We start from the raw sequence: 13042 nt of genomic DNA on the forward strand, positions 1-13042 counted from the left end.
TCACAGCGTCAGAGACCCAGGTTCAATTCACAGCGTCAGGGACCCAGGTTCAATTCACAGGGTCAGGGACCCGGGTTCAATTCACAGCGTCAGGGACCCAGGTTCAATTCACAGGGTCAGGGACCCAGGTTCAATTCACAGGGTCAGGGACCCAGGTTCAATTCACAGCGTCAGGGACCCGGGGTCAATTCACAGGGCCAGGGACCAGGGGTCAATTCACAGGGCCAGGGACCCGGGGTCAATTCACAGCGTCAGGGACCAGGGGTCAATTCACAGGGCCAGGGACCCGGGGTCAATTCACAGCGTCAGGGACCAGAGTTCAATTCACAGGGTCAGGGACCAGGGGTCAATTCACAGGGTCAGGGACCCGGGTTCAATTCACAGCGTCAGGGCCCTGGGTTCAATTCACAGCGTCAGGGACCCGGGGTCAATTCACAGGGTCAGAGACCAGGGGTCAATTCACAGCGTCAGGGACCAGGGTTCAATTCACAGCGTCAGGGACCCGGGGACAATTCACAGCGTCAGGGACCAGAGTTCAATTCACAGGGTCAGGGACCAGGGTTCAATTCACAGGGTCAGAGACCCGGGTTCAATTCACAGCGTCAGGGACCCGGGGTCAATTCACAGGGTCAGGGACCCGGGGTCAATTCACAGCGTCAGGGACCAGAGTTCAATTCACAGGGTCAGAGACCTGGGGTCAATTCACAGGGTCAGAGACCCGGGGTCAATTCACAGGGTCAGGGACCCGGGGTCAATTCACAGCGTCAGGGACCAGAGTTCAATTCACAGCGTCAGAGACCAGGGGTCAATTCACAGGGTCAGAGACCAGGGGTCAATTCACAGCGTCAGAGACCTGGGGTCAATTCACAGGGTCAGAGACCCGGGGTCAATTCACAGGGTCAGGGACTCGGGGTCAATTCACAGCATCAGGGACCTGGGTTCAATTCACAGGGTCAGGGACCAGGGTTCAATTCATAGCGTCAGGGGCCCGGGTTCAATTCACAGGGTCAGGGACCCGGGTTCAATTCACAAGGTCAGGGACCCGAGTTCAATTCACAGCGTCAGGGACCCGGGTTCAATTCACAGCGTCAGGGACCCAGGTTCAATTCACAGCGTCAGGGACCCGGGTTCAATTCACAGCGTCAGGGACCCAGGTTCAATTCACAGCGTCAGGGACCCAGGTTCAATTCACAGCGTCAGGGACCCAGGTTCAATTCACAGCGTCAGGGACCCGGGTTCAATTCACAGCGTCAGGGACCCGGGTTCAATTCACAGCGTCAGGGACCCGGGGTCAATTCACAGCATCAGGGACCCAGGTTCAATTCACAGGGTCAGGGACCCAGGTTCAATTCACAGCGTCAGGGACCCAGGTTCAATTCACAGCGTCAGGGACCCAGGTTCAATTCACAGGGTCAGGGACCCAAGTTCAATTCACAGGGTCAGGGACCAGGGGTCAATTCACAGGGTCAGGGACCAGGGGTCAATTCACAGGGTCAGGGACCCGGCTTCAATTCACAGCATCAGGGACCCGGGGTCAATTCACAGGGCCAGGGACCAGGGGTCAATTCACAGGGCCAGGGACCCGGGGTCAATTCACAGCGTCAGGGACCAGGGGTCAATTCACAGCGTCAGGGACCAGAGTTCAATTCACAGGGTCAGGGACCAGGGTTCAATTCACAGGGTCAGGGACCCGGGTTCAATTCACAGGGTCAGCGACCAGGGTTCAATTCACAGCGTCAGGGACCCGGGGTCAATTCACAGCGTCAGGGACCAGAGTTCAATTCACAGGGTCAGGGACCAGGGTTCAATTCACAGCGTCAGGGACCCGGGTTCAATTCACAAGGTCAGGGACCCGGGGCCAATTCACAGCTTCAGGGACCCGGGGTCAATTCACAGCGTCAGGGACCCAGGGTCAATTCACAGCGTCAAGGACCAGGGTTCAATTCACAGCATTAGGGTCCAGGTTTCAATTCACAGGGTCACAGACCAGGGTTCAATTCACAGGGTCAGGGATCAGGGTTCAATTCACAGCATCAGGGACCCGGGTTCAATTCACAAGGTCAGGGACCCGGGACCAATTCACAGCTTCAGGGACCCAGGTTTCAATTCACAGGGTCAGGGACCTGGGTTCAATTCACAGGGTCAGAGACCCGGGTTCAATTCACAGCGTCAGGGACCCGGGGTCAATTCACAGCGTCAGGGACCCGGGGTCAATTCACAGCGTCAGGGACCCAGGTTTCAATTCACAGGGTCAGGGACCTGGGTTCAATTCACAGGGTCAGAGACCCGGGTTCAATTCACAGCGTCAGGGACCCAGGTTCAATTCACAGCGTCAGAGACCAGGGGTCAATTCACAGCGTCAGTGACCCAGGGTCAATTCACAGGGTCAGGGACCTGGGTTCAATTCACAGCATCAGAGACCAGGGGTCAATTCACAGCGTCAGGGACCCGGGGTCAATTCACGGCGTCAGGGACCTGGGTTCAATTCACAGCGTCAGAGACCAGGGGTCAATTCACAGGGTCAGGGACCCGATGTCAATTCTAGCATTAGGATTACACGTTCTCCCCGTGTCTACGTGGGTTTCCTCCGGGTGCTCCGGTTTCCTCCCACAGTCCAAAGATGTGCAGGTTAGGTGGATTGGCCATGCTAAATTGCCCTTAGATAGATAGATAGATAGATAGATAGATAGAGAAATACAGCACAGAACAGGCCCTTCGGCCCACGATGTTGCGCCAAACTTTTGTCCTTGGTTAATCATAGAATTGTGGACACTAATGGCAATTTTTCACGGCCAATCCACCCAACCTGCACATCTTTGTGTTCAAAAAAATTTGGGGCAACACGGTAGCATGGTGGTTAGCATAAATGCTTCACAGCTCCAGGGTCCCAGGTTCGATTCCCGGCTGGGTCACTGTCTGTGCGGAGTCTGCATGTCCTCCCCGTGTGTGCGTGGGTTTTCTCCGGGTGCTCCAGTTTCCTCCCACAGTCCAAAGATGTGCGGGTTAGGTGGATTGGCCATGCTAAATTGCCCGTAGTATCCTAAAAAGGTAAGGTTAGCCGGGTGGGGTGGGGGTGTGTGTGTGTGTTGGGTTACGGGTATAGGGTGGATACGTAGGTTTGAGTAGGGTGATCATGGCTCGGCACAACATCGAGGGCCGAAGGGCCTGTTCTGTGCTGTACTGTTCTATGTTCTATGTTCTATCTTTCGACTGTGGGAGGAAACCGGAGCACCCGGAGGAAACCCACGCACACACTTGGAGGATGTGCAGACTCCGCACAGACAGTGACCCAAGTCGAAATCGAACTTGGGACCCTGGAGCTGTGAAGCAATTGTGCTATCCACAATGCTACCGTGCTGCCCTTAAGAAGAAGTTAATCTACACTCCATTATTCTACCCTAATCCATGTACCTATCCAATAGCCGCTTGAAGGTCCCTAACGTTTCCGACTCAGCTACTTCCACAGGCAGTGCATTCCATGCCCCCACTACTCTCTGGGTAAAGAACCTACCTCTGACATCCCCTCTATATCTTCCACCATTTATCTTTAATTTATGTCCCCTTGTAATGGTGTGTTCCACCCGGGGGAAAAGTCTCTGACTGTCTACTCTATCTATTCCCCCGATCATCTTATAAACCTCTATCAAGCCCCCATCCTTCTCCGTTCTTCTTTTTTTTTAAACAAAACCATGTTTATTTATGAAACCAGTTAACACTTTATAAACACAAAGTCAACATCTTAACAACTATCAACACCAATAATCCCCACAGATACAATATTCTATAAGTAACCCTTCATTTTTTTTTTAAAATAATTTTTATTGAAGAAATTTTTCAAAATACAAACATTTTAACCCCCCCCTACATTTACATTTAAATTATAACAAAACAAAGTCAAACCCCCCTACTTAACAAAAAAAAAAAAAGTCCCCCCCCCCCCCTACTCGCGCCCCCCCCCCCCCCCCCCCCCCGCCGGCGAACCGACAGTCAGACCAACTTATCATTTCTGGCAGTGTCCTCGGGCAGGCCTTGCCCGTGCCACCACCGCTACCGTACTTCCTTCGTCTTTGTCCCCCCCTCCCCCCCCCCCCCCTCCTCCCTCCCGCCCTCCCCTCCCCTCCCGGGTTGCTGCTGTCACGGCCTCAGTTTCTATCTCTGATCCAAGAGGTCTAGGAAGGGTTGCCATCGCCTGGAAAACCCCTGCACCGACCCTCTCAGGGCGAATTTGATCCTTTCCAATTGGATGAAGTTTGCCATGTCGTTTAACCAGGTGTTAACACTTGGAGGCCTTTCGTCCCTCCACTGAATCAAGATCCTCCTCCGAGCCACCAAGGACGCAAAGGCTAATATTCCAGCCTCCCTCGCCTCCTGTACCCCCGGTTCCACCCCAACCCCGAAGATCGCAAGTCCCCATCCTGGCTTGACCCTGGACCCCACCACTCTCGACATCCGTCCCTGCCACCCCCTTCCAGAACTCCTCCAGTGCCGGACATGCCCAAAACATATGTGCATGATTCGCAGGGCTTCCCGAACATCTAATACACCTGTCTTCACCCCCGAAAAACCGACTCATCCTTGTCCCCGTCATGTGGGCTCTATGCAGTACCTTAAATTGAATGAGACTTAGTCTCGCACATGACGACGACGAGTTGACCCTCTCCAGGGCGTCTGCCCATGTCCCGTCCTCTATCTGTTCCCCCAGCTCTAACTCCCACTTATCTTTCAGCTCCACTACTGGTACCTCCTCCACCTCCTGCATAATCTTATAGATGTCCGAGATCTTCCCCTCCCCGACCCAGACCCCTGATAGCACCCTATCACTCACCCCCCTGTCGGGGAGCGCGGGGAACCCCTCTACCTGTCGTCTGGCAAATGCCTTCACTTGGAGGTACCTGAACGTGTTCCCCGGGGGGAGCCCAAATTTCTCCTCCAGCTCTCCCAAGCTCGCAAACCTCCCCTCTATAAACAAGTCCCTCAGTTGTCTAATACCCGCCCTCTGCCAGCTCTGGAATCCCCCTCCTGTATTTCCCGGCGCAAATCTGTGGTTCCCTCTTAGTGGTGCCCCTATCAGACCTCCCACTTCCCCCCTGTGTCGCCTCCACTGCCCGCAGATCTTGAGGGTGGCCGCCACCACCGGGCTCGTGGTATACCTCGTGGGAGGGAGCGGCCATGGTGCCGTTACCAGTGCCCCTAAGCTTATGTTGCCGCAGGACGCCCTCTCCATGCGCTTCCAGGCTGCCCCCTCCCCTTCCATCATCCACTTTCGTACCATCGATGTATTTGCCGCCCAGTAATATCCTGAAAGGTTGGGTAACGCCAGCCCTCCACTATCCCTACTCCGCTCCAAAAAGACCCTTCTAACTCTCGGGGTGCCATGTGCCCACACATACCCCATGATACTACTCGTTACCTTCTTGAAAAAGGCCCTGGGGAGGAAGATGGGCAGACACTGGAACAAAAACAAGAACCTCGGGAGGACCGTCATTTTAACTGACTGCACCCTCCCTGCCAGCGACAGCGGCACCATGTCCCACCTCTTAAACTCCTCCTCCATCTGTTCCACCAGTCTGGAAAAGTTCAACTTGTGGAGGGTCCCCCAGTTCTTTGCCACCTGCACCCCCAAGTACCTAAAACTTTTAACTGCTCTTTTGAAGGGGAGTCTCCCAATTCCCTCCCCTTGGTCTCCCGGGTGTATTACAAAGACCTCACTTTTCCCCAGATTTAATTTATACCCCGAAAAGTCCCCGAACTCCGCTAGTATCCCCATTACCTCCGGCATTCCCCCCTCCGGGTCTGCCACATACAACAACAAATCATCCGCATAGAGCGAGACCCGATGTTCCTCCCCTCCCCTTGTCAGTCCTCTCCACCCCCCTGAACCCCTCAGTGCCATCGCCAACGGCTCAATCGCTAATGCAAAGAGTAAGGGGGATAGGGGACATCCCTGCCTAGTACCTCGATGGAGCCCAAAATATTCTGACCTCCTCCCGTTTGTTACCACACTTGCCATCGGAGCTGAATAGAGCAGTTTTACCCACTTGATAAATCCCTCCCCAAACCCAAACCTTTCCAACGTCTCCCACAAGTATTCCCACTCCACCCTGTCAAATGCCTTCTCCGCGTCCAGCGCTACCACTATCTCCGCCTCCCCTTCCACTGCTGGCATCATAATCACATTTAACAATCTCCGGACATTTGTGTTAAGTTGGCGTCCCTTCACGAACCCCGTCTGGTCTTCATGGACTACCCCTGGCACACAGTCCTCTATCCTGGTTGCCAGGACCTTTGCTAACAGCTTGGCGTCAACATTTAGGAGGGAGATGGGCCTGTAGGACCCGCACTGGACCGGGTCCTTGTCCCGCTTCAAAATCAGGGAGATCAGGGCCTGCGACATTGTTGGGGGCAGAACCCCCCCCTCGCGCGCCTCATTAAAGGCTCTCACCAGCACTGGACCCACCAAGTCCACAAATTTCCTGTAAAACTCCACCGGGAACCCATCCGGCCCCGGCGCCTTCCCCGCCTGCATCTGGCCTATCCCTTTAATTAGCTCCTGCAGCTCTATCGGCGCCCCCAACCCTTCTACCAGCTCCTCCTGTACCTTTAGGAACCCCAATTTGTCGAGAAAGTTCTTCATTCCCCCTCTCCTCTTCGGCGGTTCAGACCTATACAATTCCCTATAGAAGTCCCTAAAGACCCTATTCACCTCTTGCCCCTTCTGCACTACGTCCCCACCCCTCTCTCTCACTCCCCCAATCTCTCTGGCTGCATCTCGCTTACGAAGCTGGTGTGCCAGCATCCTGCTCGCCTTTTCCCCGTACTCATACGCCGCACCCTGCGCCCTTCTCCACTGCATTTCCGCCTTCCTAGTGGTCAGTAGGTCGAACCTGGCCTGCAAGCTACGCCGCTCCCTTAATAGCCCCTCCTCTGGTGCCGCCGCATATTTCCTATCTACTTCTAGGAGCTCCCCCACCAGCCTCTCCCTTTCCTGCCTCTCCTTCCTCTCTCTGTGTGCCCTTATGGAGATCAGCTCTCCTCTAATCACTGCTTTCAAGGCCTCCCAGACCGTCCCCACCTGCACCTCACCTGTGTCATTCGTACCCAGATAGTTCTCAATGCCCGTTCTCACCCTTCTGCACACCTCTTCGTCCGCCAACAGCCCTACATCCAGGCGCCACAACGGGCGTTGATCCCGCGCCTCCCCCATGTCCACGTCCACCCAATGTGGTGCATGGTCCGATATCGCAATGGCCGAGTACTCCGTGTCCTGCACTCTCGGTATCAGCCCCCTGTTCAATACGAAAAAATCGATCCTAGAGTACACTCTGTGGACGTGGGAGAAAAAAGAATACTCCCTCGCCCTAGGCCTACCAAATCTCCATGGGTCTACCCCTCCCATCTGCTCCATGAACCCCCTTAACACCTCTGCCGCTGCCGGCCTCCTATTCGTCCTGGAACTCGATCTATCCAGCCCAGGGTCTAACACCGTATTAAAGTCCCCTCCCATGATCAGGCCCCCTGCCTCCAGTCCCGGGATGAGGCCCAGCAGGCGCCTCATAAAACCCGCGTCGTCCCAGTTCGGGGCATACACATTTACCAGTACCACATTCTCTCCCTGCAACCTACCCCTCACCATCACATACCTGCCCTCCTTATCTGCCACCACCTCTGCCGCCACAAACGACACCCTCTTTCCCACCAAAATCGCCACCCCCCGGTTCTTGATATCCAAGCCTGAGTGGAACACCTGTCCCACCCACCCCCTTCTCAGGCGGACCTGATCTGCTAACCTCAAATGAGTCTCCTGCAGCATTGCTACATCAGCCTTCAGTCCCTTCAGGTGTGAGAAGACCCTTGATCTTTTAACCGGCCCATTCAGCCCCCTTACGTTCCACGTGATCAATCGGATCGCTGAGCGACCCGTCCCTACTCCCTGTCGATTAGCCATGTCTTGTCCCTTGCTCGCCCCGGGTCATCCCTCCTTTTCTGACCCGCTTCCCATAGCGATGGCCCCCCCCCCCACCCCCCCCGGCTCTCCCCTTCTCGTCCCTGGTCTTTCCAGCAGCAACCCGGTGTCCCCCCCCAGCCCCCCCCCCCCCCCCCCCTGGCTAGGACCCCTCCTAGCCGCGATGTACCCAACATCGTACTCCCGAGAGTCAGCTGGTCTCCGCTGACCCGGCTGCTCCTGCCACATTCCGACTCCTCCCGGTTCACCCCATCTGCGCCCGTGAAAGATCCCCTTAAAACCCCAGAGAAAGACCCGCATAATCAACCCGCTCCCCCCCGTCCCGTCTCCCCAACTTAACGATATAAATACCCAATGGCAAATAAATACATAAATACTTAACTACATACTTAAATAACAAAATAATTAACTAGCTATCAACTAACAGTGTGCCCAACCATCACCCTCCATCAAACAGTATAAATAACCGCAGATAACCATAACCCGAAAAGAAAAAAAGAACAAAAAACCCCCCCAAGCACCCAAAGGAAAAGGGTAAAAGGGGTAAATAACTAAGGGAAATTGGAAACGGGAAGAAACACCCCATAAGAAGCCAACGACCCACAATAGAGATTTCAACAGTTCAAATATACAGAAACACCCAACAACTCGAAACCTTCAAGATATTCAGAAAAGTCAACCGTTCGAGAAAAAACACCCCAAACAATCCACGAAACTGTTACCCAGTTCCGACCTGGCCTGAAAAAGAAAAGGGCCACTTGCTCAATCAAGAGTCCCCAGGCGGCTACGACCGCCGGTGCTCCCAGGTTTTAGTTCGTGTCCAACTTTTCCTCTTGTACAAAGGTCCAGGCCTCCTCTGGGGACTCGAAATAATGATGTTGGTCCTTGTAGGTGACCCACAAGCGCGCCGGCTGCAGCATTCCAAATTTGATCTTTTTCGCGTGTAGCACCGCCTTTGTCCGGTTGTACCGGGCCCGCCGCTTTGCCACCTCCGCACTCCAGTCCTGGTACACCCTTACCGTCGAGTTCTGCCACTTGCTGCTTTTCTCCCTTTTAGCCCACCTCAGGACTTTCTCTCGATCACTTAGCCGCTGGAACCGCACCAGCACCGCCCTCGGGGCTCGTTTGCCCTAGGCCTCCTGGCCATGACCCGGTATGCCTCTTCCAGTTCCAGGGGCGCCGGACCGGCCCCTTCCCCCATCAGGGAGCTCAACATCTCCGCCACATATCCCGGGAGATCCGACCCCTCCAGGCCTTCTTCCAAGCCCAGGATCCTCAAATTTTTCCTCCTCATCCGAGTGTCCAGCTCCTCGAAGCGGCTCTGCCACTTCATGTGGAGTGCCTCGTGCACCTCCACCTTTGCCCCGATGACTGTGGCCTCCTCCTCCCTCGCGGTCATCTCCTGCTGCAGCTCTTTAATCGACGCCTCTTGGATCACCTGGGCTCCCACCAACCTGGTGGCCGTCGCGTTCATGGACTCTAAGAGCTCCACTTTCAGCTCCGTGAAAAAACGGAGGAGAGCGGCCTGCTGCTCCTCCGCCCATTTCTTCCACTCCTCCGATGCGCCGCCGGCCGCCATTTTGATTTTCTTCCCCCGCTTTTTTTGGGGAGCTGCTGCCGTTTTTCTTGCCGCTCCACTCCGGGTACCGACCATAAAATCGGTCTAGTTCTCCTCAGGGGACCTTCCCCCACCGGGATTCGTCTTTACTGCACCTTTGGGGCCCTCCAGTTGGCCCGAAAACACCTTTGTCGCAGGAGCTTCCAAGTGTGCGACTTAGCTAGTCATAGCCGCACCCGGAAGTCTCATCCTTCTCCGTTCTAATGAGAAAAGGCCTAGCACCCTCAACCTTTCCTCGTATGACCTACTCTCCATTCCAGGCAACATCCTGGTAAATCTCCTTTGCAGCTTTTCCAAAGCTTCCACATCCTTCCTAAAATGAGGCGACCAGAACTGCACACAGTACTCCAAATGTGGCCTGACCAAGGTTTTGTACAGCTGCATCATCACCTCACGGCTCTTAAATTCAATCCCTCTGCTAATGAACGCTAGCACACCATAGGCCTTCTTCACCGCTCTATCCACTTGAGTGGCAACTTTCAAAGATCTATGAACATAAACCCCAAGATCTCTCTGCTCTCTCACATTGCCAAGAACCCTACCGTTAACCCTGTATTCCGCATTCACATTTGTCCTTCCAAAATGGACAACCTCACACTTGTCAGGGTTAAACTCCATCTGCCACTTCTCAGCCCAGCTCTGCATCCTATCTATGTCTCTTTGAAGCCGACAACAGCCCTCCTCACTATCCACAACTCCACCAATCTTCGTATCATCTGCAAATTTATTGACCCACCCTTCAACTCCCTCATCCAAGTCGTTAATGAAAACCACAAACAGCAGAGGACCCAGAACTGATCCCTGCGGTACGCCACTGATAACTGGGCTCCAGGCTGAATATTCGCCATCCACCACCACTCTCTGTCTTCTATCGGTTAGCCAGTTTGTTATCCAACTGGCCAAATTTCCCACTATCCCATGCCTCCTTACTTTCTGCACAAGCCTACAATGGGGAACCTTATCAAATGCCTTACTAAAATCCATGTACACTACATCCACTGCTTTACCTTCATCCACATGCTTGGTCACCTCCTCAAAGAAGTCAATAAGACTTGTAAGGCAAGACCTACCCCTCACAAATCCGTGCTGACTATCCCTAATCAAGCAGTGTCTTTCCAGATGCTCATAAATCCTATCCCTCAGTACCCTTTCCATTACTTTGCCTACCACCGAAGTAAGACTAACTGGCCTGTAATTCCCAGGGTTATCCCGATTCCCTTTTTTGAACGGGGCATGACATTCGCCACTCTCCAATCCTCTGGTACCACCCCTGTTGACAGCGAGGACGAAAAGATCATTGCCAACGGCTCTGCAATTTCATTTCTTGCTTCCCATAGAATCCTTGGATATATCCCGTCAGGCCCGGGGGACTTGTCTATCCTCAAGTTTTTCAAAACGTGCAACACATCTTCCTTCCTGACAAGTATCTCCTCGAGCTTATCAGTCTGTTTCACACTGTCCTCTCCAACAATATGGCCCCTCTCGTTTGTAAATACTGAAGAAAAATACTTGTTCAAGACCTCTCCTATCTCTTCAGACTCAATACACAATCTCCCGCTACTGTCCTTGATCGGACCTACCCTCGCTCTAGTCATTCTCATATTTCTCAAATATGTGTAAAAGGCCTTGGGGTTTTCCTTGATCCTACCCGCCAAAGATTTTTCATGCCCTCTCTTAGCTCTCCTAATCCTTCTTCAGTTCCCTCCTGGCTATCTTGTATCCCTCCAGCGCCCTGTCTGAACCTTGTTTCTTCAGCCTTACATAAGTCTCCTTCTTCCTCTTAACAAGACATTCAACCTCTCTTGTCAACCATGGTTCCCTCACTCGACCATCTCTTCCCTGCCTGACAGGGACATACATATCAAAGACACGCAGTACCTGTTCCTTGAACAAGTTCCACATTTCACTTGTGTCCTTCCCTGACAGCCTATGTTCCCAACTTCTGCACTTCAATTCTTGTCTGACAGCATTGTATTTACCCTTCCCCCAATTATAAACCTTGCCCTGTTGCACGCACCTATCCTTCTCCATAACCAAAGTGAAAGTCACAGAATTGTGGTCACTACCTCCAAAATGCTCCCCCACTAACAAATCTATTACCTGCCCTGGTTCATTGCCCATGGTGTCCAAAATTCCCCTGAGTGTTGGGTGGGGTTACTGGGTTATGGGGATAGGGTGGAGGTGTTGATCTTGGGTAGGGTGCTCTTTCCAGGAGCCGGTGCAGACTCGATGGGCCAAATGGCCTCCTTCTGCACTGTAAATTCTATGATAAATTCTATGATATTTTTAGATGTGGTAAATACAGACACTCACAAACTTCAGCAGGCAGATATTCTCCCGGAGTGCTCCGATGCAGCCAGTGAAGCCCAACACAAATGTCAGGACACCGACAATCAGTACAACCCAAACCGGATCGAAACCATTGAGCTCAGTGATGGAGCTAATATTCAACACTCCCTGTAGAGACAGAAATAAAACATTCAGTCACAGACACGGCAGGTATCAAACACCACTCAACATCACCAGCAAAACCGCCGACATTTCCCAGGGTTTTTAATACGTGTTTTTGCCGATGGTTCAATCATTTTGGGATGGGGTTTACAGATGCTGGTATCAAGCACTGTGCCACTCTAACACTGCTGCCTAACCGCCCCGAGGACCCAGGTTCAATCCCGGCTCTGGGTCACTGTCCGAGTTTGCACATTCTCCCCGTGTCTGTGTGGGTTTCACCCCCACAACCCAAAGGCGGGCAGGGTAGGTGGATTGGCCACGCTAAAATTGCCCCTTAATTGGGAAAAAGAAAATTGGGCATGCTAAATTTATATTAAAAAAAGAATTGGAACAGTAAACTTCACCAAACTCAGTGCTCCAATATAGTCCTCACGTAAGACATCTGGATCTGCTCAAACATCAACTCTGTTTCTCACTCCCTAGACGCAGTCTGACCCGCTGAGTACACCCAGTATTTTATGTTCACCCCAAGGTGCTGGAGTCAGGAATTGTTACCTTTTCGTTCCAGGCCCAGAAAGTGATTGCGAGGAGTCCAGCGCCTGTTATCTGCAAAAGAGACAAAACAAGATTCGATCAGGAGGGAACTGAACTCAACAACCACAACTTCGACTAACACCGCCCTGAAATTCATCCCTATTCCATAATATTACTCTGAGGGAATGGTGTGCTGTTACAACATCTGGGGCTAGGGCGACGTCAATTCCAGCCATGCTTGACCTGGAGTTGCAACACAATTGAATTAGCCCAACAATTCTTCGAAAAATACCCAAAATCTTTGGCCCTTGGCTGTCCAGTAATTAGTCACCAGGTTTATAAGTTTAAACACAATAATGTTTTACTTGTAACAATAACTATAATGAAATATGCAGCAAATATATTGGTTAATAATGAATGTCTCATTCCGAATCCCCACTTTCAATTGCCCCACCCTGTACACACACACACATGCA

The 13042-nt window shown here is 52.8% G+C and overlaps 1 protein-coding gene across 1 annotated transcript in view; it reads right to left on the reverse strand.

Annotated features, from left to right (window-relative positions):
- LOC119956250 (tetraspanin-5-like) overlaps positions 1 to 12802 on the reverse strand; it is a 48599-nt gene extending 35797 nt beyond the window's left edge. The window contains exons 1-3 of the mRNA XM_038783283.1: positions 12743 to 12802; positions 12588 to 12638; positions 11895 to 12038 (exon numbers count right to left, since the gene is read on the reverse strand). Coding sequence (XP_038639211.1) covers positions 11895 to 12038; positions 12588 to 12638; positions 12743 to 12802 — 255 coding nt within the window. The remainder of the gene's footprint in view (positions 1 to 11894; positions 12039 to 12587; positions 12639 to 12742) is intronic.
- Positions 12803 to 13042: the final 240 nt, after the last annotated feature.

The sequence above is a fragment of the Scyliorhinus canicula genome, chromosome 22, assembly GCF_902713615.1.
Source record: "Scyliorhinus canicula chromosome 22, sScyCan1.1, whole genome shotgun sequence".
Taxonomy (NCBI): Eukaryota; Metazoa; Chordata; class Chondrichthyes; order Carcharhiniformes; family Scyliorhinidae; genus Scyliorhinus; species Scyliorhinus canicula.